Source organism: Corapipo altera, unplaced genomic scaffold, assembly GCF_003945725.1.
Source record: "Corapipo altera isolate COAL_440 unplaced genomic scaffold, ASM394572v1 79, whole genome shotgun sequence".
In the NCBI taxonomy this organism is placed as follows: Eukaryota; Metazoa; Chordata; class Aves; order Passeriformes; family Pipridae; genus Corapipo; species Corapipo altera.
Genome location: NW_020884927.1, coordinates 1907145 through 1932001, shown reverse-complemented (window position 1 = coordinate 1932001; position 24857 = coordinate 1907145). Strand labels below are relative to the sequence as shown.

At 43.9% G+C, this 24857-nt stretch overlaps 1 protein-coding gene across 2 annotated transcripts; it reads left to right on the top strand.

Moving 5' to 3' along the window:
* Window positions 1-2: 2 nt before the first annotated feature.
* Window positions 3-14938, top strand: DARS2 (aspartyl-tRNA synthetase 2, mitochondrial). Of its 2 annotated transcripts, XM_027658526.1 has the most exons (17): window positions 5-191; window positions 1486-1585; window positions 3115-3181; window positions 3431-3532; window positions 4732-4827; window positions 5559-5682; window positions 6299-6345; window positions 7020-7126; window positions 7936-8005; window positions 8482-8661; window positions 8996-9103; window positions 10275-10337; window positions 10511-10663; window positions 11497-11715; window positions 12664-12774; window positions 12993-13068; window positions 14019-14938. In XM_027658526.1, exons 1-17 carry the CDS (start codon window positions 122-124, stop codon window positions 14204-14206), a joined length of 1881 nt encoding a protein of 626 aa, XP_027514327.1. In that variant the 5' UTR covers window positions 5-121; the 3' UTR covers window positions 14207-14938. The 2 variants fall into 2 exon arrangements, with proteins under 2 accessions (XP_027514328.1, XP_027514327.1); XM_027658527.1 differs by lacking the exons at window positions 12664-12774; window positions 12993-13068; window positions 14019-14938 and having other exon boundaries at window positions 3-191; window positions 10511-10689; window positions 11497-11631.
* Window positions 14939-24857: the final 9919 nt, after the last annotated feature.

Sequence of the window (24857 nt, the reverse complement as noted above, 5' to 3'; positions counted from 1 at the left end):
AGGGAGGGAAGGAGGAGGAGGCGGGGGCTCTGGGGTGGTTTCCGCTCCCGTGTCCTTATTTTAAACTTCCCGCAGGCCTGTGGTGGTGTTCCCGTGTTTGTGGCTCAGGTACAGCCGCGGGATGGCCCTTCCCCGGCTGCTGGCGCGGGCGCTGCACCGGGCGGCCGCTGTCTCTGCCCCCGCGGCACCAGGTGAGGAAGGAGCGCTTGTCTCATCCCGGAGGTTTGGGGTGTCCTTTTCTCCCCTCGGGGAGTTTGAGTGTGCTTTTTCTCCCCGGAACACAGGTCAGGGTAGTCCACGCACTCCTTTAATATCACACTTGCGATAAGTTACTTTGCCTGTATCGCTTTAGTAAGTGTCTTCTCTAAATCGTGTTTCTGTTTGAGTTTTGGCGTCGCAACGTGAATCGCGATTCCAAGTACATCAAGACCAATTAAGTCTAGGTTTTTTTCTGAGCTTTTACTTTGGTTTTTGACCCCCTATCCTCTGCAGCACACAGTTTGTAAACAGCGGGGGTGGCCGAATGCCTGAGGTAATAGCTGCAAAACAAACCCTCCTTTACTTTTAATTGTAAAGGCTGTGATGAAGGCAGCGAGGTTGGCTCATGTAATTATTTATATATGTCTAGGTAATGGCATCCTTCGACTTCTTGCAAGCAGGAACTCTTGTGCATTCTGTAAACAGTGTGCTTGGTTTTATGCCTTAAGCCGTGATTACAGGCACACTGGGGGCTGTGCAAGGCCTTCTGTAATCCTGCTTCAGGGCTCTTCCCAATAATTGCAGGCAGGAAACTTCAATTTACACGGGCACGGTGGGTGTCTGGTTCATGCATGTTTCAGTCTTGGCTTGTCAATCCCCCTTGGTGCTGTGTGCCTTCTCTTCATCAGGAGCTGCAGTGGCAGCACAAGGGGCAGTGGCTTTGAACTCAAGGAGGGCAGGTTTAGATTAGGTAGTAGGAAAAAATTCCTCCCTGTGAGGGTGGGGAGGCCCTGGCACAGGTTGCCCAGAGAAGCTGTGGCTGCCCCAGCCCTGGAAGTGTTCAAGGTCAGGTTGGATGGGGCTTGGAGCAACCTGGGCCTAGTGGAAGGTGTCCCACTAGACAGGGGATTGGAATTAAATGATCTTTAACATTAACCCAGACTGTTCTATTATTCTAGATTTGAATGTGGAATTGGCAGCATCCCTCAGGACTGATCTGTCTGTGGCTTTTCCTTCTCTTGTGCCTGAACTTTACAGGGCAACAGTTTGAGCAAGGCTGTGTTCAGATTTCTGTGTGAAAGTTTGACTGAGAAACAGAAATAATCCCATTTAAGATATGTTTGGACTAGCCTCACTTAATATTTATGTCATGGTATCTTATTGCAGATATATATGAAGTAATTTCTCTGTATATGTCTGAATTGTTTTGGGAGGAGAAGCTGTCTAACTATATTCTGTCTCACTGGTCTGCAAAAGCCATGAGAGGTTTTATTATTTTTATTCAAGACTTCAACAGTTTTGTCGTTCGGACCAACACGTGTGGAGAGCTGCGTTCAGCTCACGTGGGACAGAAGGTGACCCTGTATGGATGGATTCAGTATCAAAGGTAAATGCAAACCACAGTGAAAATGGAGATGATTATTTGTCCAGCATATGCTCTAGGGCTGGATTCACACCCTGCTTTTTATGCTTCAAGTTATCTTTTCATGTCCTGCAGTGCTCCCTTTTGAAGTGATTAAGCCAGTTGAGAAAAAAGTCAGATCAGTATTTCAGTTTTCAGAGTTAGATACAAATATTAATTTATCCTCACTGCAACATTGTAAAGCAGTAAAGAATTATTGTTGTTGTATAGGAGAGAAATGAAGAAATAGCTTATTTATAGTAATTCTTACAGCAGTGAGCAAATAACTTCCCTGTGAGGGTGGTGAGGCCCTGGCACAGGTTGCCCAGAGAAGCTGTGGCTGCCCCTGGATCCCTGGAAGTGTGCAAGGCCAGGTTGGATGGGGCTCTGAGCAACCTGGGACAGTGGGAGGTGTCCCTGCCCATGGCAGGAGGTTGGAATGAGATGGTCTTTAAGGTCCTTTCCAACCCAAACCATTCCATGATTCTACAACTTCTTTTATATAGATTCCTTAAATTTCAAGCAAATGATGATGTTTGTCTTTTCAATCCCAGCATCTAATGAAGCATATTTAAAGAATGCAAGATTTTCTTAAAAAGTATTAAGAAAAGGTAGTAAACAGAGGATGGAATGTGAATTCCAATGGTTTGCTGTATGTGGTGTGATATAATCTCTCCTAATGGAGTTGAACATTTCATAAATGTCAGGTGAAAAATGTGGACAGTGCCCCAAAATGTCCTGTTCGTGGCTGTGTGCTTGTGCCATGGAGATAGATCCTGTGGCTTGGATGAAGTTAATTTGTCAGAAGTTGCCTTTTTGCATTTCACAGCCCAGAAGGGTTGGTTTTTATCCAGCATTGTCCTCCAGTGATGGTCTGCATGGATTTTTTTTTTTTATTTTATTTTAGGAGGTCCTGAGCATCTCATCTTTGAACAATTGTAGATGGGGATCCAGGAAACAGAATTAGGATTATTGCAATGTGATTGTTGTGATCTTGTTTTTAAGGACAGCCAGAGCATTTTCCATTTGACAGTTTTTTTGTAAAGTACAATGGCAGCTATCTCTGCTGCAGCTTAAGAGATCAAGATTTATGATTCTGGGTTTAGCAGTGTGGAACTTTTTATGGGACCTTCTTGCCTTATGATTGGATTTTTTTTTTTTTTAAATCCATGTGACCTTTAGCTTTATTGCTCATTTAATTGTGTTTAGCTGAATGATGTTTCCCAGCAGGAAAATGCACGTGTCCGGAATCCCTGCTCAATGTGGATTAACATTCAAGTTAAAATCCTACCTCTCCTGGTTATTTGCACGTTGTTTGTGGCCAGTCACAATCTGAAACAATTTGTTCAAGTTGGGTTCAGGTGTGAGAAAAGTGTCTGTACATTCAGTAGCTGGAAGTGCTTTGAGATGAGTCACAAGGTTCAGAAAGCAGACCATTACCATGTGCTTTAAAAAGTAGAAACTACTAAATTTGTGAAAAAACTGTTTTTCCTTTTGTGTTTTTCATGGATCAGACAAGGCCTATTTCTGGTTTTGAGGGATTTCCAGGGACTGACCCAGATCATCATTCCACAGGATGAGGTAAGTGCTACCACAGTGTGAGTCTGTGTTTTTGTTTTCCCTTTGATGGCTTGGCTCCAGCAGACACAGAGAGCAGAACCAAGTGCTTGGTCAGACCCAGGCTCACAAGGAGGTTTAAGTGCAACACAAACATTTAGTGCTGTTTCTCCTGGCTTGAGAGTGATTTTTAGATTCAAATGGGCTGTCAAGAAATGAGGTGCATTTACCCTGTCCTTTGAATTTCTGTGAGACTTTGACATCTCCTTGCAGGCACATTCCCACGTGAAGAAGCTCCTGTCTAATGCCCCAGTGGAGTCTGTGGTGAGAGTGACTGGAATCGTGTCCCCTCGGCCCCCAGGGCAGGAGAATCCGGTGAGGATGGTGGGGTCTCTCAGAGGTTTTATTCCTTGTGGAAAAGAACACTGGATGTGTTCTTTTATGGTTGTGTTTGTGTCATAGCATTGCTGTGGGTTCTGGGTGTGTGACAGCCTATCCTCAGATAATGTGAGGTGAAATAACTGCTCTGACATGTAACTCAGGAGAACCTCAAAGCACATTGCAGGCACCCACAAATTAAACTGCATCCCAGCTCTTTGCAGGGATAATGGCTGGCTTTTCTAGGCTTTCAAAGTGTGAGTGAGAACTTTCTTAAAAATAAATACTATCATTGCAAGTTCCACAGTGTGTGATGACTTGTTTCTTACTCAGAATAGATTTTGCTGTTCTCATTCAACCTCAACAGAGGCTGATTAATTTTTTAATGTTCTGTATTCCTCAACTCTCATTGTAATCAGCTGTTGGTTAATCTGTCAGGATTGTACATATCACCATGGTCTAAAAAGAGAATCTAGATTTATGATCATAAAACTTTTTGCTCTGACCACTTGTAGATGTCCATGAAGCATCCAGGCTTCAAGCAATGCCTTTATTTCTTTTATTCATGTATCATTTTGTTGGAAGGTCGTATGTACTTTCTCCTGGTAAATAGCAAGAGTTCTGCAGGATCAAATGAACTTTGCTGTGCCTCAGTGCTACGTGAGGGAAGCTGCCTGCTCTCCCTTGGGATCAAAGAAAGAGAAGACTAGTTCTGAGAACTGGTGTTCAGAACTGGAAGTTCTGAGAAGTTCCTCACAATTTGCCTTTTTTGACTTGTATTAAGGGCTGCTGCTAATGTACACTGAACCACACATTGTGGGGTTCTTCTGAGGTTAATGGTACTGATTGGTTGTGTTTTGTTCAAATGTGTGTGCCCTAGAAAGGGCTGAGCCTGACTTCCCTCTGCTCAGCATGTCCTTTGAGGAGAAGGCACAGGAAAAGTAATTGTGTTTCTTGGAGAGACCAGTATGCTCCTGGGAAAGAACCTGCCATCTTTGGTGAAGTGACTTGTGTTTTTCTGAACAGAAGGGAAACCTAGGAGAAATCTGTCCTTGAGAGAAGCTCTCTGAGTTATATACTGTGTTAGAAGGCAGGGAAGATAATGACATGGTTTCTTTTTTCCCTTTGACCATCTGTGAAATACCTTTGTGCAATTGTTTTGAGGTTTAATTTTTTTTCCTGCCTTTTTGCTCCAGAAAATGCCAACGGGGGATATTGAAGTGAAAGCGGAGACTGCAGAGATCCTGAACTTCTGCAAGAAGCTGCCTTTTGAAATCAAGGATTTTATCAAGGTGTCTGTTCTTTTTTCTTTTTTTTTTTTTTTTCCCCAAAGTGGTGGCTTTTCAATAAATTGGGAATTTGCCTGTGTTGATGGCAAAACATCTGAGAGCTCAGTCTGGTTCTTCCAGCTTCACTTTGGGGAAATGATGATATTTAAAATAGAGATGCTCCTTTTTTCCTATGAGGATGTATTTCTAAAAGCAAAGCAGAAAACAAGGCTTGAATGATTCCAAATTTCAAAATGTCAGTGTAAGAACTGATACTAAAGGGAAGAGTGAAAGAATGGGGCTATGCTGGCTTTTTCTTTGAGTTTGAAACAAAAGAGGCAGCTCTTATCATGGCAAATGTCTGGGGTTTTTTTGAATTATGGAATCAAAAAATGGTTTGGGTTGGAAGGGACCTTAAAGATCATCTCATTAAAGATCATCACCTGCCATGGGCAGGGACACCTACCACTAGTCCAGGATGCTCAGAGCCCCATCCAGCCTGGCCTTGAACAATTCCAGGGATGGGGCAGCCACAGCTTCTCTGGGCAGTTTGTTTTCTTTTTTTTACAGTGATTGTCGTGCACGAAAACACTCCGTGGTGGATGCTTGTGTAGGTTGCGGGTAGCGGTTGCTTCGTGGCAATTGAGCAGCATTCCTTTTTAGCTTCTCCCTTTTTTCCTGTGTCTTTAGGAGCAGCTGCATGGGACATGCAGTTTGAGTCTTGTCTCTGAATCCCAATTCTCTCTCCTCCCCAGAAGTCGGAGGCCTTACGGATGCAGTATCGCTACCTGGACTTGCGCAGCCTCCAGCTGCAGCACAACCTGCGGCTGAGGTCACGGCTGGTGATGAGGATGAGGGAGTATCTGTGCAACCTCCACGGTGAGACGTGTACTTGAACAACAGTGTGCAGCAAAGAACATTTTTAACTCTCCTTTCTGCCGTTTCCTGTTGCTGGGAGAAATCCCAGCCAGCTATTCCAAACTGGTCCCACTTAGTAAGGACATGTCTGCTTGTGCTGGGGTCTTTAGAGGGTTGTTGCCAGGCCTGAAGAACAATGTTGAAGTCTCTTGGTTGTTTCAAATTAGCTGATGCCAGTGAGAAATGGTCCTTTGCAAGTAGTTTCCCTCTTTTGGTCACTTGGTTGAAGCATGTCAGAGGGATGGATCTGTTTTAGGGCTTTTGCTTATTTTAAACACAGACACCTTTTTGGAAAAGCAATGCCTATTTCAGAATGGATAGAGAATGAACAATTTTTCAGCCTGTTTGGAGTCCTCTGTCATCAACAGTTCTGGCAGGACATCAGGGTAGCTCAGAGCCTTTAAATCTGTCATTACAGGAATTATTCTTAGAAGCAGCAGCCTGTAGATTTTGGAGAGGCTCCATGGTGTGCTAGATGACCTATTTGGCTGACTGACCCTACTCTAGCTTACTCTGTCATATTAGTTCTTCCTGCTCTCAGTATATTCCATGTCTGAAGCATGTGTTTGTTCCCCAGGGTTCGTGGATGTAGAAACTCCAACGCTCTTTAAAAGAACCCCAGGGGTATGTATGTGATGCTTTTTGGCCTCCTGCAGCTGCACAGGCAGTTCATGGTGGAATTGTTGTCAGTTGCCACTCAGCCTTCATTGCTGTTCCCTCACTAAATAACAGCTCTTTTAACTTCTGATATGATCCGTGGATCCTTTTAAAAGTAAAGGGATAGAAAGGGGAGAGGTGAAAACTTGTGTCTTAGTTTTGAACCTTCAGATGAGTAAAGCTTCTGTCTTGTAGAGCGTGTGTTGGATGCAAGTCTGTCCTGGGATTATAAAACCAAAAAACTTCCTTAAAGCACTGTCTTCCCAGCAATCTCTTAACCAGTAGGATACTGCAGTTGTCGTACTCAAGTAAATTTAATTTCTGAATTTATGTTCCTTTCTTTCACTTCAAAAATAGTCACAGAGAAGAGAGCTGTAGCTGAGGAATTGTTGATGCAGTGAATGTGGAGTTCTTGCATTTAAACCCCTATCTTGGATGGGGTATTACCCGTGTATTATGCATTAGTCTCTAAGACCAGGAGGTGGAGAATTCTCCTTTGGGATACTTTGGACCAAGTTGGTTAACAGATTTTAAGTGTAATGTACAAACATCCATTTCCCCTTGCATTTCCAGCCTGTGCTCTGTCAAGAATTGGGACCACTTACTTGTTGAACTCTGTCAATTTTCTTTCTGATGCTTAGGGAGCCAAAGAATTCCTTGTGCCCTCAAGGGAACCAGGCAAGTTCTACTCCCTGCCACAGAGTCCTCAGCAGTTCAAGCAGCTCCTCATGGTTGGAGGCCTGGACAGGTGAGAGTTTCTTGGAGTCCTGTTCTGTGCATGTCCTGTCCAGGGTTGGCTTGCTTTGATCTGTGAAGTTTTAGGTACTTCCCCCAAAAAACTTACTGCCAAGGGTTTTGTGTTTTGAAGAGGAGTCCTTAAGTACTTGACACTTTCCAGCTAGGCCAGGCTTTTTGCCCTTCCAGTCAGAGGAAATGTATCCTGTTGGAAGGCTGAAATCTTCATTGCTGCTTTAATAGCAAACCTGGTCTGAAGCACAGCCTGCCTCAAGGGTGGAAAATGCAGTGTGTGAAAAAAGCCTCTCCAAGAGTAACCTACAGAACTAATTGAGACAAGACTGGACTGCTGAGCATAACTGAAACAGGGAAAGCGTGTTCTCAGGGTGCTCAAGTACCAAGTTTTTAACTGGGCTTGCTTCTCCAAATAAAATTGAAGGAGAGCAAGACAGTTCTTCACACAGTGAACTGCGGGCCAGGTCTTGTCTGTGAATTTTGCATGGCTGTTAGTAGAGAGGGAGGTGAAAAAGAGATGAGTATAGTGCTGTTGGGGACCAGCTTGCCTGGCAGCCTCCACATGCCTCTGGAAGATACGGCTGGAGATGGATACAGCTGCTGATGCAGTTGCTTCCACTCAAAATGTCATGCTTTTCAAGGGATGAGAACAAAGATCGTCTGCTGCAAAGGGAACAGAGCACTCTCTCTGTTCTTTTTTTTTTTTTCCCATTCTCTTTTTTATGATCAATTCTATAGCCACAGTATTGATTGTGGCTGTAATTTGGGGTACTTTAAATTGTTATCTAAGTAACAGTGCTGTTGCAGGTACTTCCAGGTTGCTCGCTGCTACCGAGATGAGGGTTCACGGCCTGACAGGCAGCCTGAATTCACACAGGTAACCAGCTTGTGCTGCTGCCTCAACCCAAATGGCTTTTTTAGCTGTTTTGCCTTCTGAAAGCTTGGTTTGTGCTAGTCTGGTGCTGCTTGGGGGGGTACAGAGTTGTTCGGTGCGTGTTTCACAGACACAGCCCTTTGTGCTTGATGATGCAATCTCCTTCTGTCCTGCTGGGTCAGGCATCCCATTCCTCAGCCTTGAGATCCCAGGCAGAGTTAGCCTGGTTCATTCAAGGCTGCTTCTTATGTCTTTTTTGTCATTACCTCATTGGGCTCTCTGAGGGGGTGGTTTCCTGAGTCATCAGGCTGTAGGGAGATCATAATCACATCCCCAGCCTAATGCAATTGTGCTGTGATGTCATGTCATGTATTGCTTCTTGTTTTGCTGCCTTTGTGCTCAGGAGCTTCTACAAGTTGCAGTGTGAAAGCAAAACCTATAGTTAATGTTGAATTCCCCCTCTTGTTTCCTGTTTTAAGATAGATATAGAGATGTCATTTGTAGATCAAGCTGGGATCCAGAGACTGATAGAGGGCCTCCTGCAATATTCCTGGCCTGAGGAAAGAGGCTCCATTACAACTCCTTTCCCTTCCATGACATACGAGGAGGCACTGGCTGAGTATGGGACTGATAAACCAGACACTCGCTTTGGTATGAAGGTGAGGGTTTGCCCACTGGAAACTTGCAGCTTTTCCTTTTTGTTAGCATTTTAATAACCTTTAGATCATATATACATGATTGGCTGGAGTTCTGAGTGGTGTAATTTACCCATCAGACCCTTTTGTACAGGTAATCATCTCTTGGAGAAGAGTGACTTTGATTAGTTGGCTGTAGAAAACATATGTTCGAATAAAATTTTATTTTAAAGATAATGTGTTGTCAGGAAGCAAAAGCTCCTAAAAGGGAATAGTGTGGAAGGTGTTAAGACACAGGTACAGGACTTTTGCTTCATGTTCCTACTACTGAGGCTTTTTCCCATCTGTCCTTTCTCAGATAGTGGATATCAGTGATGTTTTACGACTATCAGACATTCAGTTTGTGCAGAATGCACTCAGTTCCCCACGTGGCACCATCAGAGCCATTTGTATCCCTCAGGGAGTGGTAAGTGATACTTTGACATTCCTGCTTGTGGTTTATGTGAAATAAATAGAATGCCAATCTGAATTTCTTTGTTAGTATGGAAATGTTCCTTGCTGTTTCTGGTGTCCTTCAGGGAACTTGGGATTGGTTGTAATCAATGTCAGGTTGCACTGAGTGGTGTTAGAATGGAGATGATCAGGTGATGGGAAGACTGTATTATCCTTAGGAAGGGGAAGAAGAGAATGGAGCTGCAAGATCCTTTGAGGATAGGGAATCCTCTTGGGGTTTCACCTTGCTTTTTGTCAGCCTTTTGATGTGCATCTCAGTAATATCTTGTGCCTTGTGGCAAGAGATTGAAACAGGGCTGGGTATGGTACAGCTCTGGGCTAGGCAGAGAAAGGTCAGGGGGTTAGAAGTCCTTTTCATGTTTCCTTTAGCTGCATTTGTGGGCACAATTCATGTCTTATTTTGAGGATGTCACGGACCAAATCCAAGGCTGACAATAGATGTGGAAGATTGTTTGACACAGCCAGATATTTTGGCAGGGAAGCAGATTTAATTCTGGCTGTGGGCATCTTTGTAGCTTGAACAGTATGGAAAAAATAAATCCACTAAATAATGAGTTTTATTTTGGGAATAGGACTTCCTGGTTTCTCTTGGGACTCCCTTCATTTTAACACAAAGTGCAAGTTAGTGGCTTCCCACCAGAGGGCACTGAGGTGTGTGTTTGAGCAACCCAAAAGTGGAATCTTGAGCCTTTCTGAATACTAGAGTAGATGAAAAAAATTAAGATCTGGATTCAGGTCCTCATTTCTGTGTTTTGTTGCATGTGAGAGTCAGCCCAGTTGGTTTCTCTCTGTTCCTCCAAACTGAGCTCTGCCTTCCCCATCAGCAGTGTGGTGGTGTAACCTGCTTTCTGCAGGCGGGAGGCAGTTAGTTGGTGTGATCTGACCCTGCTGACCAGGTACATTTCTCTGCACACCTAGAGGGATCTCTTGCTGAAAGGAGCCCTTGGAGAAGATGCCCAGCTACAACCCAGTGCTGTGGGCCCTGTCCTGTTCCACAGCCCTCATAAGAACTTGTACTAGAAGCAAAAGAATTTGAGAAGTTTGGAAACTTAGTAATTTCAATCGTAGTCAAGCTTTCCATGGATTTTGCTGATCTTTACTGTCCTCTCTTGTTCTTTCCCCAGAGGTATCTTAAAAATAAAGACTTGGAGTCATTAAAGGAGTCTGCAAAATCCCAGTTTAACCAGGTGAGACAGAAATGCTGCCGAGTTATTGTAATGGGTGAATGACAAAGGGTGTTTAAGGGCAGAGGAAGGTAGAAAAGCAGTTTTTAATAGCTGAGAGTCAGTGCCTGACCATGTGATGCTTCAAGGCAAGAGAGGGCAGCACTGCACTGAACATAACTCTTATCGTTCTTCAGGAAATCATGGAAATTATCCGCAGGCCTGATGGAAGCTTGAAGTCCCTGCTTACCAAGTTTCTTGGTGAGAAGCAGCAGCTGGAGCTTATCCAAGCACTGAACATGCAGGTGGATGATGTGGTGCTGCTGGCAGCTGGTGAACACAAGCAAGTGGTAGGAGGCATTTCTTGGCTGGCTGTGTGAGTTGAGTGTTGCTGATGGTGATGTTATCTGACCTTAGTCTGATTCTTCTTATTATTTAAATAGGTCATCGTCTAATTTTCTGTTTCTCTGGAGCAGAAGCTATAGCAACAGCAAATAAAGCATGAAATGTACCTATTATTTTTATTGCCCCCAGTCAGATTCTGGGAGGGCATTGTAACTGAAATGAAGGCTGAAACAGAAAAAAACCCCCACTCTGCAACAAATCAGTGCCTCCTTTTCCTTCACCTTAACTTAATTTTTAAAGCATCAAGCAGATTGGAAAACAAGGTCAGCTAGGTAATTTTGTCTCCCATAAGTGAATGACTTATTAGCAGCACTAGTGGGAGATTCTGTCCCTACCCTTCTCCATATTCTTGCCAGCAGATTTTGCCTTCCAGACATTGGTTTATTACAAGGTATTGTGCTCTGCTTGATAGCCAGAATTTTGTTGTACACTCTGTCTCTGTGCCTTCATTTCTCTCTCTGCAACGTGTAGAACTTAATGTGCTCCTCCAGTTCCATGTGTGGAACTTGAGGTTAGTCTAAAAAAGTTCTGTGAAGAGGGAAGAGTTGGAAGAAAATGGATTTTCGGGCTCCTCACTTGTTTCTTGTCAAACCCTGGAGCTGCTGCCGCCTCGGCAGGAAGGGGATATATTTCAGGATACAAGGCAGAAGTGTTTAAGGCAGCAATGCATTACAGTTGATGCTGCCTTTATGAAACATTCTCTTTGCCTGGTCAGTGCTTGAGTGACTTCCCTGATGGTAAAGCTGCCCTGTCTCATGCTCTGCCTTCTCTGTTGCAGTGCTCTGCGTTAGGAAGCCTGCGGTTGTTGAGTGCCAGCCTCCTCGAGGCAGCTGGGCTGGCACTCCGTGATCCTACGGCTTTTCACTTTCTGTGGGTGGTGGATTTCCCCCTTTTCCTCCCAAAGGCTGAGAATCCCACTGAACTGGAATCTGCTCATCACCCCTTCACTGCCCCACATCCTTCAGATGCCAGCCTCCTCCATTCTGATCCCACAAAGGTAACTCACTTCATGCCTGCCGTGCTGGCTCTTTTACAGCAACTCGTGGCAAGTGGCAGCTGGTTTTAGTATAAAAAAGAGATGTTGTTTCGTGGAATTGACTGCACAAGGAAGACATAGATCTGTTGGACTGAGTCCAGAGGAGGCCACTTGGATGATCAAAGGGTTGGAGCACCTCTGCTATGAGAACAGGTTGAAGGAGCTGGGGTTGTTCTGCATGGAGAAGAGAAAGCTCCAGGGAGACATTAAAGCCCCTTCCAGTGCCTAAATGAGCTACAAGAGAGCTGGAGATGGATGTTTTGTAAGGGCAAGCAGTGATAGGACAAGGGGAAATGGCTTTAAGCTGAAAGAGGGTAGATTTAAATTGGATATTAGGAAGAAATTCTTCCCTGTGAGGGTGGGGAGGCCCTGGCACAGGTTGTCCAAAGCAGCTGTGACTGCCCCATCCCTGGAAGTGTTCAAGGCCAGGTTGGATGGGGCTTGGAGCAACCTGGTCTGGTGGAATGTATCCTCTGCCTGTGGCAGGGGGTTGGAACAAGATCATCATTAAATCCTTTCCAACCCAAGTCATTCTGTGATCTTGTACGTGTCTGTTTGGAAGAGGTGGCTTTCCCATTGCTCTGAGTGACAGTATCCATGTGTGCCCCTGACAAAAGGAGCTTATAGGAAGCAGTTGTCTAAGGTGAGAAGTCTTTATATTCTGACCCATCGAGTTTGCTTCAGGTTTTGATCAATCCCTACAAAAGGATTTGGGCTGTTTCCACGTCTGTCAGAGGCAATCCACGCCTCCAGCAGGACTGGTACCTGAACTGCAGCATACCCCCGAGAGACCAGTGTTGTAGTGTTTCATGGCTTCATTCCCAGAGTGTTTGCCATTGTTGTGCAGGTTGTTGTTGGATGCAGCTGTGCCCCAGCCTCGCTGAGGTGCCTGTTCATTCCTCTCTGCAGGTCCGTAGCCAGCACTACGACCTCGTGCTGAATGGCAATGAGGTTGGAGGTGGCTCCATCAGAATTCACAGTGCAGAACAACAGCGTTTTGTGCTGGAGAAAGTGCTGAAGGTAACACCTACAGATGTCTCTAATGTTCTCTTGGAGATTTAAAGGACTAATTAGTTTAAATGTTAATTTAGTATTCTGAAAGCAACACTCATGTGCTTCTCAGATAAAGAAACATAACTCCCAGCCCTGAGCAATGGATGACTTAATTATATCTCTTCATCTTGTGTTGCTAATAGGAAGAGCATTGCTTGTCCAGTGACACTTGGGTAATTTTGCAGGAGGATTCCGAGGTGCTTTCCCATCTGCTTGAGGCTTTGGAATCAGGGGCTCCCCCTCATGGAGGAATTGCTTTGGGTAAGTAGCTCTCCAGATGTAGGTGTGTTGTGCCCTTTTTTTAGCATACTAGATCCCAGGAACAAGCTTGTTAGGAAAAGCCTTTTCTCCTCCTGATGGAGGTGGCTGTTCAGGTGTTGATTTTGGCACATCTGCCTGGTAACACTGGGCTTACACAGTGCTTCCATCTCTGCAGCAGCTTTGGGGAAGGAAACAGAGGTTTAGTCACCAAGATTAGGTCATCTTTGTTCTTATTCCTGTGCAAGCAGAGCGGGATCCCTGTACTTCATGCCTGGAGGCCTGGGACAGCAGGGTACTTTGTGTTTCACACCCTTGCCCTCTGCTTTAGTCTCACTTCCCTTCTCCTTTACCTGTTTTGCTCACTAATTCAGATAATGTCAGGATCTTTTTTTCCTAGAACACTGCAAGTTTGAGGTTTAATAAAAGAGGGGAAAAAACCCCAAGCAACCAACAACACCCTCCCCACACATGCCAAAACAAACAAAAATGCCTACAAAAAACAAAGGTGGCATTTTAACCTGTGGTCCCTCAATGTGACTTCCCTCCATCCGGGCACCCAGAGGTTCTTGTTCTTTTTGAATTCCTCCCGCTTGCTGTAATCCTTCCGAACTGGTTGACCAAGAGCTCTGAGCGGTCAGGCAGAGCCCTGACAGTGTCCTGCCGCTTAGCTGCCCCAATTTTGTTATGCTGTGTTTGCAAAGACAGTGTCTCTGTCGTTGCAGAACTTTGTGTAATATTGAAAGGCTTTATTTTGGTCGGCATTTCTGCTCTCGAGGCAAGTCTGTTTCTCTGCTACCGGTTGAGAGTAATTTTTTTTCCCCTTATTTGCTTCACTCTTTTTCTTCAAGCTCAGTAATATTACCTACTCAATCTTTCTGATTTTTCTGACTCAGAGGAAGTAATATAGAGCCATAACTCAAGTGGTTCACTAATTTGTCATCTTCTTCTAGGACTTGACAGGCTGATCTCTCTCATCGTTGATGCTCCAAGTATCCGAGATGTCATTGCATTTCCAAAATCCTTCAGGGGACGAGACCTGATGGCCAATGCTCCAGACTATGTCACTCCAGAAGAACTAGAGCCATATCACATCCAGGTTTCCTGGCCTCTTGAAGAAAAAGAGGCAAAGAAAAACTAACTTAAAGCCAGTGATGTAAGCTGCTCTGTGTAACCAGAGGTGGTTACAGCCTCTAAATGGATTCAGTTCAGAAAATGTCACCCTACTGTTGTGTCAGAGTGGGGGACAGTCCAACCCCACTTACTGTGGCAGTTTCAGGATTGAATGGGGAGTAGATATGAGGACTCCCTGATAGGAATTCAGCTTTGGGTGGTAATTGGAAGGAGAAGTAGAAAAGCAAAAGAAAAGAATATAATTTTAGAATAGGACATTGAGACTGTTTGGTTTAGGGTGTCATTAGAGGGAAGATGGAATCTGATTTTTTTCCAATCCCCACTTTTAACATGTCCCTTGTCAAGTGTTTCTCCTCCCATCTGGAGGAGATAGCTTCCCTGGCAGGACAGTTTGTGTTCCTGATAATCATTAAATCATGTCAGCTGAGGACTGTGACAATAAAGCTGTGCTGGGCCAAGAGCTCTGGACACTGCACAGCAAAACTTCAGTGCAATCAGCAACTTGTCTCATATTGGAGGGTACAAGATCATGCAGAACTTTGCCATGGGGAGTTGATGTTCAGCTGTGTTCTCCCTTCAAAGGAGAGGGAGAGAAGCATCAATAATGTTTGAAACAGTTGTCCTCGTAATACTTGTCAAAGAGGTGATGGTCTGTCTTTGGGGCCTGTGGTCCCTGTGCTTTTCAGCACAGTAATTCAGGAGTTTGTATGTTTATAAATAAAGTTTACCTGGCAATGTGGTTCTGGCTGAGCATACCTTTGGGCTTTCTGTACAAGAGCAAGCTGTTACTTTTTCCTGGGGACCTCTGATCCCTCCAGGAGATGACAAGAAATCTGTGGCAGCACAGCAGGGTTGCCAGTCTTCTGTGAGTTCTGCCTGGTGCTGCAAACCCCCTGCTACAGTGGTGAGTGATGCAGCAGCACATTCCTCCCAAGTAGCTGTTCATCTCTGTCCCACACCAGAGCATCCACAGTGCAGGAGTGAACAGCATCCTACCTGGCCAGGCCACTCAGCTCTGCAGCGTGTGTACAGCAAGCAGAGGCACTCCAGTGGGTGTTCTCCACTCCGTGTTTAGACTGGAGAAAGCAGAAAACTGGCAGGAGGAAAGGAGGGAGGTGAGGAAGCTGAGGAAAAGAGAAGGAAGAGATCACTTGATTAAGATCAGAAGATCTCGCAAAGGAAGAAAAGCAAAAGCTACTGTGTCCCAGCTGGGAAGGACAGCGGGAGACACAGACCAGAGGAAGTGCATGAGGAGACAGAAGGAAGACTGCAATTCTTGGCTGAGCTGATACAGAGCTCCAGCCTTCTGCTGGAGAGCCTGTCCTGTAGATTCTATCAACTCCTGGTCTGCTCTGAGGGTTACCTGCTAATTGTGGGATAACATGGCATGGTGATGCATATTGTTTTTTAAATACTGGACTGTCCTGTTGATGAGAATCAATAAGGGAGGTGGCTCTTCTTAAGATTGGGGGTTTTTTTGAGTGTCATTCATAGAGAAGTGACAGTAGAGCTGACTTGCTGCTGCTTTCCAGGCTATAAAATTATGGAGTTATGCGTGTAAAAGAGAACTTAAATCCTCTCTTATCTCATGGTATGATTGTTATTTTCAGTCTCAAAGAATGGTTAAATGTTATTTAAAAAAATCCTGGATTTGTGTTCACATTCTTTCTAGCCAAATGCTGAATTCCTTCATTTTTGCCTTGTATCAGGTATTCATTCTTATCTTGAAGTTAACTCACCTCTAGTTTACCTCTTTTTTTTTTTTTTCCTTTCCCTGAGGAGAAGCTGTCAGTAATGGAGTGAGGATCAGTTTTCAGAGAGAAACGGATTTCTGAGCAGATCCATGTTAAGCTGTGATCCTTGTGGGTCCCTTCCAACTCAGAACATTCTATAATTCTAAAAACAATTTATTTTTTGTTATTGCTTTTGCGAAGAGGAGAGTCACCCTGTGACAGTTACACCAGACATTTTCATTCCCTTGTTAGTGGTGATATGGAATAAAGCCACTACAGGCTCTGTGTTATATTCAGACTGCTGGTTTGGAAGATGCTGAATTTTGTTATTTAGTTTCTTTACTGGTAGTGTGATTAAGATTTGCATGGAATTTGCATGAGGATCATCTGTGTTGCCAAAGCAGGGATATCAGAAGCTTGTTTGAGGTCATAGAATATAGGAGATAAGTTACTCTGAAAAGTTCTTCGCTCCCCCCGACTATTATTTATAGTAACTGTGAACATAATGTGCTGACATTTGCTTTTTAATTGTGAAATGAGGGGTACTGTGTCACTTGGTTAGTACCTGTTTGCAAAGGCAAATGCTGTTTACCTCTGATGAGTCCCAAATTAGGATTATCAAGCGTTCGAAGGGAAAGTGATGCTCTAAGAGGCTTAGGCAGAAATGTAACACTGCCTGGAACATTCTTTTTGAGAGCACTCGTTAAAACATGTGAGGGAGCTGTCTCCAAGCCCTCCACGTCCCTCTTGTGCAAGCTGCTTTGTGTGGTGTTTGTTTACCCCCTGCTATATTAAGGACTCACTGCAGTTATAAGTGTGTGACACAGCTACAGGGGGGAAAAAAAAATCCAACAAAACACGTTGCTGGAGCTGCTGCTGTCCTGCCACAATTAGGTCAGTGGAAAAGATGCATCCCAAATCCGTGCAAGCCACTTGTGCTTGGACTTGTGAATGAAGGTGGCTTACAAGAAAGGTGTGTGAGTTTGCCAGTGTTGTGTGAATGTTGCCACGAAGAGGATATTAATTTTTTTTGTTGTTGTTTTATAGGGCATTGTGAAAGGTTTTACTTGGGCTTGTGGCAGCCTGATTTACAGAAAATCACTGAAACCACAATCTGGTTGGCACACTTGGCTGCATATCTTGGTAGAAGCAAGAGTAGACAGGCATTACAAAGAAATCCATGGAATTCAGGGGTGGTCATATTGCAGTATGTTTGTGCCTGCTGGAGAAAAGCTGCTGGCCTGTGATCCTGAAAATAGATGTTAAAACCAGCACAGTGTTATCAGAAACACCTTTTAAAAATAATCCACAAGCTGCAAGATTTCACAGGCCCTTTGTTGCTTCTACTCATTATTTTTCCTGTGTCAGACAGACCTGTGAAGAAATGCTGCTACGTCAGCTGTGATAGAAGATGCCAAGTTCTGGACTCCTATTAAGAGTTAATCTTTTCATTAGAGGTGTGGTGTGTAAGAAGAAGCTGGTGGATCTGTATTGCTGTGTGGTTTGACATGATTGGGTATTGGTGGCTTTGTTGGGGATGGAATCATCAGGGTGCTCCCTGAGGATTTATGTTGGATCTTTGCTAAAACAGATCAGGTTCTGCTTTTTGAATATTCCCTGGCATGGTCTTCTCCACTCCAGAGAACTTCATGACTGCATGGATGGGATATGAACATCAGAGTGGGTGATAGGATTGTACAAAGAATGCACTTGCAGGAGCCAGGGTTGGATATAAGGCCTCTGTACTCCTTTGATCCCACCTGCTTGCTGACTTTCTTCTGCTGGATCTGAACAAAACACTGATAAAATGGAGACAGTTTATTCCCCACCTGTAGAAGAACAGACTGGTTATGTTTCAATAGATTTGACTGAGCAACTTGACCTACCCTTTATTTATGCTACCCTTCTGTAACAGCAGAGATAAGTTTCTGGAGTGTTTCAGTGTATTTTTCCCCCTCCAGAACAGGAATGTAACAGCAGCCAAAGTGTTAGTTGTTTTATTTTATTTTTCTTGAAAGTTTCCAAGCCTATCCAGAATATTCCAGGTTAGACCAAGCTGGGGAGAGATTGCAGCCTTTGATTTCAGCCATCCTGGGTGGTTTGGGTGAATTTGGCTGCAAGAGTTTTGTACAGACTGCTTGAAAGACAGGAAGTGTTTTCAGAACTCAAACTGAAGTTTAATCCTGTATTATGCTGGTATCTCTCTGTAGAGTTAGCTAAATTACAATATAACTTACTAAATTACAATATAACACAGCAGCTTTGTGTAATCCCGGGCTGCAGATACACAGAGGTTCAGGGTGCTCATTAATTCCTACTTCTGCTGAAAACACACCACTGCTATATGAAAATATTATCATTTGTATTAAGTCAGCTCGAAATAGTCAAAGAATGGTTTCAGCTGTTTGCAGCTGGATTTTATACCCACCATTTTATCCCATGGGGAAAAGGTGAGAACTGCTCTGTGCTGTTACTCCCCTGTAGTTTGATTCTGACAGAAGGACAGTGGTGTATATTGTTCTTCTCTCCTGGAGAGCACAGTGACCTTACTTCAGACCTGATGTAAAGGACACAGCGTGATGGAAACCAGAGGACATTACTTGGGGGTACAAAGCTATTCCTGGACCCAGTGCTTCTGGGTGTGAGCAGGAGGTGGTGCCTTGCACATTCCCAACCCCAGGAAAGTCATGACTGCTGCTCTGGATTTCACCAGCATCTCTCCCAGTGGGAGGTATGGAGCAGGTACAGTGTTGGGTGGTGCTGCACCGATGCCCAGCGTCTGATGAATGAAGGCAGCCCCAGAAAATGAGTCTCTAGCGGGAAGAGCAGAAGGATAAAGAGAACTTATGCTCTCAAATGTGAGGATTTCTATTTTTTCCCCTCGTTAATTTTTACCTCTAGTTGCTTGCATGGTGATTTGTTTGGTTGCTGTTGTAACCAGTGGTCTGGTGAGGGTGATTCCTGCCCTCTTTAGCCCGTGTAACAGCAGCAGGAAAGGCACAGGCACCACCAGCCCCCTAAACGGTACCAGATGGCAATCCCCCATGTCAGCTTCACATGACTTCACCTCTAAACGTTTGGGCTCTGATTTTAGGCTTGTGTTCTAATTTGTTGTGGGTTTTTTTCCAAAGCATTGTTTTATGTAATTAAAAAATGATGATTACATGCAGTCACCAGCTGTGCCAGCCACAATTTACAGCAAGCAGAGCTCTGTGACAGATACATTCAAATGGATTGGTCACATTTGCCTCCAGTAACCCATCAGGTGCCAGCTTGCTTGTTGTGTTTTGATAGTCTTTGTGTTAACTGTAGAGCAGAAGAGTGTTGTGGATGGTTCTCCCATTATTTTGGTCATATTTTAGATATATTTGTATTTCATAGAATCCTAAAATGGTTTGGATTGGGAGGGACCTTAAAAATCATCTAGTTCCAACCCCCTGCCATGGGCAGGGACACCTCCCACTAGACCAGGTTGCTCAGAGCCCCATCCAGCCTGGCCTTGGACACTTCCAGGGATGGGACAGCCACAGCTTCTCTGGGCAACCTGTGCCAGGGCCTCACCACCCTCACAGGGAAGATTTTCTTCCTAATATCTAATCTAAACTTACTTTCTTTCAATTTAAACCCATCCCTCGTTGTCTTGTCACTACATGCCCTTGTGAAAAACCATGTTGCCATCTTTCTTGTAGGCTCCCTTTTACATTTTTATAGCCATGACTTCTGTTAAATTATTTGTTATTCTAAAAACTAGTTCCTCTCGCTTAATTTAAAACCTCTCATCTGATCATTCCACAAGGCACCTTCCTATGTAGCTTATAGAAGGAATGGTATTCAAATTGCTTCTGAGTTTTCTATTCTGCTTATCACTTCATGCATTAATATCCTCTGTTTCTAAGTCTCCTCTGTTTTAGGCAGCACAGTTTTAGCTGGTTTCACCTGCCTTTCTGGGGAAATCCCTTCATACCTCCTGTGCTACTGGCATGACTTTCCATGCACCCATTGACAGCTGGATGGCCAAAGGTGGATGCTGTTCTTGGCTGTTTTGTCCTTCTTTTTAGCCCAATGCGTGTTGCTATTTCTGTTTATCAACCTTCAGTTTCAGTGACTAGGTATTTTTTTAGTGCAAAAACTACTATTAACCACATACTTATATATATATTTATATTTATATATATATATTTATATTTATATTTTTATATATATATATTTAGTATTAACAGCTCAGAAAGATCACGAAGTCCCTGAAAAAGCAAGCAGCAAGCTTTGGCAACACTTTCTACTTGCCCAAGGAGCAGGTGGTATATCAAAGTGAACGATATAAAAACATTTCTGAGAACAGTTGGTACAAGTGATATGTTTGGTGGCAGTTTCCTCTGGAACAACAATCACGGTGTACTATTGGATTTTTTTTATATTATCCTCTATTTGGAGAGGGATAGATTTAAAACACTCTCAGTCCTGAGAATTTGACTTGTTTACTGAGCAATCTGAAGAGAATTGCAGTTGAAGGCTTCAGCTCTTTGATTGTGTCCTTTGAAATGCAGGCTCCTTGTTTGTCATCTATTCAATTTTTCTTGTCATTAGATTTTTATTTGTATATAAAGGAAAAAGATGTCCAGTACGGTTCTGTAAAAGAAAAGCCTTAAGTATATTTTTCTTGCTGCATGAACAGAACTAATTTGACAGCAATTACAGGGCCAGGGCTTTGAGGAGAAGGACTGGGCAACTCCCGTCCTTTCACACAGCATCACTTCGCTTGAAGTGGCAAAACAACAATGTTCAGAGAAAAGAGCTGCGAGATTTCTCTGGGGTGATACAGCCCCCAGTAACTGTAGAATTGCTGCTTTTTTGCAGCTCTGTACAAACCCACCAGAGAACCGTGAGGAGATGAGGGTGGATGACAGGCTGAGTAGCTCAAGGTCACACAGGGTACTGAGGGAGCATCCCAGGAATAGCCTGGAGAAGAGACCTAATTCCGGCCTCCCAGTACCTGAAGGGAGTCTACAAGGAAGATGGAGAGAGACTATTTAAAGGGCCTGCAGGGGACAAGGGGGAAGGGCTTCAAACTGGCAGAGTAGGCTTAGATTAGATATTAGGAAGAAATTCTTGCCCGTGAAGGTGGTGAGGCCCTGGCACAGGTTGCCCAGAGAAGCTGTGGCTGCCCCATCCCTGGAAGTGTCCAAGGCCAGGTTGGACAGGGGCTTGGAGCAACCTGGTCTCATGGGAAGTGTCCGTGCCCATGGCAGGAGGTTGGAATGAGATGATTTTTAAGGTCCCTTCCAATCCAAACTGTTTTGTGATTCTGTGGTTACAGCTCACATAGGAAGCTCACTCATCTCTAACCTCCCATGCTTCTATGCAAGGAAAAAATACTGGTATTTAAATAAAAAGTACCATGCTGTACTCATAGTAAAAGATTAAAAAAGCAATTATGGAAGGCAAGAGCTTGATTTGGTTGTTTAAGATGTCTTGTAAAAATCCTAAGAATGCTTTAAATAGAATTTAAACTGAAAGCATATGAAGCCATGAATTCTCATTTCCTATTTTCACTGTTAATATTGTATAACTAAAGCCAGATCTGGCAAAAAAGGATTCTTTTAATGGGAGGAGCATAATTTTAGCACAGCTGCCACAGAAGCACACAGGGCCATGCTCTGCCCACAGTTGCCTCTGGAGATGGCTTGCTGTGTTTAATGCATTCGCAGGAGCCATGCGAAGAAAATATCTGGCATGCTGTTACTAATTTCATTTGTGGAAGATGAGATAAATATTAATGAATATAAACACATATTAAATGTAGACTCACCAGCTAAGTATCTCTGCTGGCTGAATTAATACACAGAGAAGTACTTTGTAGTCAGGATGATGTTCAGCTGGAATGATGCTTTCTGAAGGGCAATTTCTGTGAGTTTATCATTTTATTAATGCTACCTGAAAAACCTTCTGTTAAGGCTGGGAGCCTGCAGACCTTTTTCTTCACATCAAGGTCATTTCCATCCCTTTTTTCTGCTCCTCACTGCTTCGTTGGCAGCATTGATCAAAGCATTTGGGGGATGGCTGGTGAGGGGCCCTTCATTATTTCAGCTAGGACCAGACTTTTGGATCCAGCACACTGCACGACCTCCTAAACAGCTGCTGCAGCTCCAGTGGGGAATAGGAGTAAGTGATGGAGGTTTGGAGGATATAGGAATTAGCTGACAGAAATAAAATAAGGTGCAGTTAATTCATGCTGCCTCCCCATGGCTCCTGCTTAAAAAGGTTTAAAAATACTGGGAAGTGTCAAAATAATCAGAATCTATTATGCAACAGTACGAAATACTGAAGCTGTTCTTTAAATATCGAGTGACACAGACAGAAGATTTTTGTGTGTTTTCCTAGGGGTTAATGTTCCCTTTGAAATCATAAAGTAGGTTGCTGCTTTGTTCCTTAGCCTTTCACAGTAGTGGGAACTAAAAGCTGGAGGTGCACATTGTGTGTTGATATATAAATTCTGTGATACTATGCATCTTATTATGGAGAACAGACATCATATACTTATAGAAAATTGTAGGCATTTCAACAAATTCATAAGCAGAAAATGTCATTTAACGTGGAAGTTGATTTACAGTTTATTAAGTATACCTGGAAGATAAGGAAAATTGAAGATGAAAAGTCTCACCAAAGTCTGCTGAAGGCTGTGTCCATCATGAAAGCAGATTAACTCTGAGGGTGCCCAGGAGGGTGAGTTGCTTAATTCACCTTGCTCTCAGCAGTCAGGACTTGAACATGATGCTGAGAACAGTGGGATGTTTCTAATTGAGCTGAGTACCTCTGTGACCTCTTTGGCAGCCCTTGCATTTCTCTTGACTTTGCTTTTGAACTGCTGTAGGTTTGTTTTGGGGTTTTTTCTCCTTCCCTGGAGCTAGGATTGCTCATGCTGATCTCTGTGACTGTGGATGACTCCAATTCCCTTAGTCCCTGTGGTCCCTTGTTGCAGGGGCTTCTGGAGGCGATGCCTCCCAGCACCACCTGTGCTTATCCACATCTTTTTTCAGGGCACTCTGAGACTACACAAATGGTTACCACTTACCAGTTGCCATTTGCCATTTGTAACATTTCATGCACTGTTTGATAGATGGAATGTTGGACTGTTGGGAATAAGTTTTTGGTGGTAGCGACCTGAAGTGCCACTACTAAATGAATAACAACACTTTTCCCGTTGTAACCGTGGGCTCAGTTTATTCTCTAAACCTGCAGGAAAAATGCATTTTGCTTCATCATAATCCCTTAAGGTAAGGAACACTTGTTCTGGCTGTGACAACCCTTCATTTCAGTAGTCCTGGTAGCACAACAAATGAGGTCAGCACTTTCCTTGGTCCTCCTCACGTAGTTAATGCACGCGTGGGATAATCGTGGGAACAGAAAGACCTATCAAAAAAATGTCAAGAAGGCCAAAATGTTTATTTTTCATAGTTGTCACTGTTAGGAAGTTCAAGAGAAAGAAGTGCTGACTAGCACTGCTGGTGATAATGACAAATAGTGAGGTCTCTGCTTAGAATAGAGGGAAAAAATTACATTCAAGAGGGCTCTTGGGAAATCAGGCATTCTCAAGTTGCCTGGGTGTCAGGAATTTTAATAGAGTTAGCTGTGAAGTGATTTCAGAATAATTAGTGGCGATTTTTGACAAATTTGGGTGGATAGGTGGGGAACCAGACTGCTGTAAAAGTCATTCAGTACTTGTCTCTAGAAGGAAGAAAGAGGACCTGGGTGATTACGAATCAGTTTAATTTTCATTTGCAGGAGGAAAAAAATCTGAAACAAAAGCACAGGTTTGGAAGATGTTGGACAGGTAAACCATGTGGTTGTTTGGAGGAGAGTAATCTCAAGCCAAAATAATATCATCCTATGACAAGATTAAAAGGTCTTATTGCTAGAGGAGAGGCAGTACATGACAAATGCCAAGTCTTTTTGGCATAGTCATGCTATGTCAGACTCGAGATGAAGCTGGGTCCAGAATGGTTGGATGATCATAGAACCATGGAATGGTTTGGATTGGAAGGGACCTTAAAAATCATCTCATTCCAACCTCCTGCCATGGGCACGGACACTTCCCATGAGACCAGGTTGCTCCAAGCCCCTGTCCAACCTGGCCTTGGACACTTCCAGGGATGGGGCAGCCACAGCTTCTCTGGGCAACCTGTGCCAGGGCCTCACCACCCTCACAGGGAAGAATTTCTTAATAATATCTAATCTAAATCTACCCTCCTTCAGCTCAAGGCCTTTCTCCCTTGTCCTGTCACTACATGCCCTTGTGAAAAGTCCCACTCTGGCCTTTTGTAAACCCCCTTTAGGTACTGGAAAGCTGCTACAAGTTAAATTAAGTGTGTATTTTTAGATGCTTTTCCCAGGAACATTCAATCTGGGATGGTGACTAGAAAATGTAATTCCCTGTATTTATTATCAAACTAGTACAGGTTTGGAGAATCTGTAGGCTAGTGGGAGAAGGATATGCCTGGGTTTCAAGCCTTGATAAACTTAGAAATGGTCACAGAAAACCCAGGAATTTACCATGCCATCAGATTAGTGCGAGGTGCTGTATTTAGGAGAAGCCAGCTCTGTAGTCAGCAGCAGACACCGGCTGTTCTGTCAGCAGAAGCTGCTGTTGTTTATACTGGGTCACACACTAAACATGAGTCAACAAACTTGTCCTGTTGTGCAAAGGCAAATACCATGCCGGGGTGTAAACTGTCATGCAGACAGCGAAACACACATTGCTGTCTCTTCCTCCTGCTCAGTGTGGTGTGCTCTCACCCAGAATACCAAATTTTGGGGTTTGCAGCTGTGCTCCTGAGGAGACCCTGTGTGCTGCCACAACCCCCAGTCCGTGCTCCTGGTCCGGCCAAGAGCAGCATTGTTTGCTTGGTGCTTCGTGACTTGGGTGTTGAA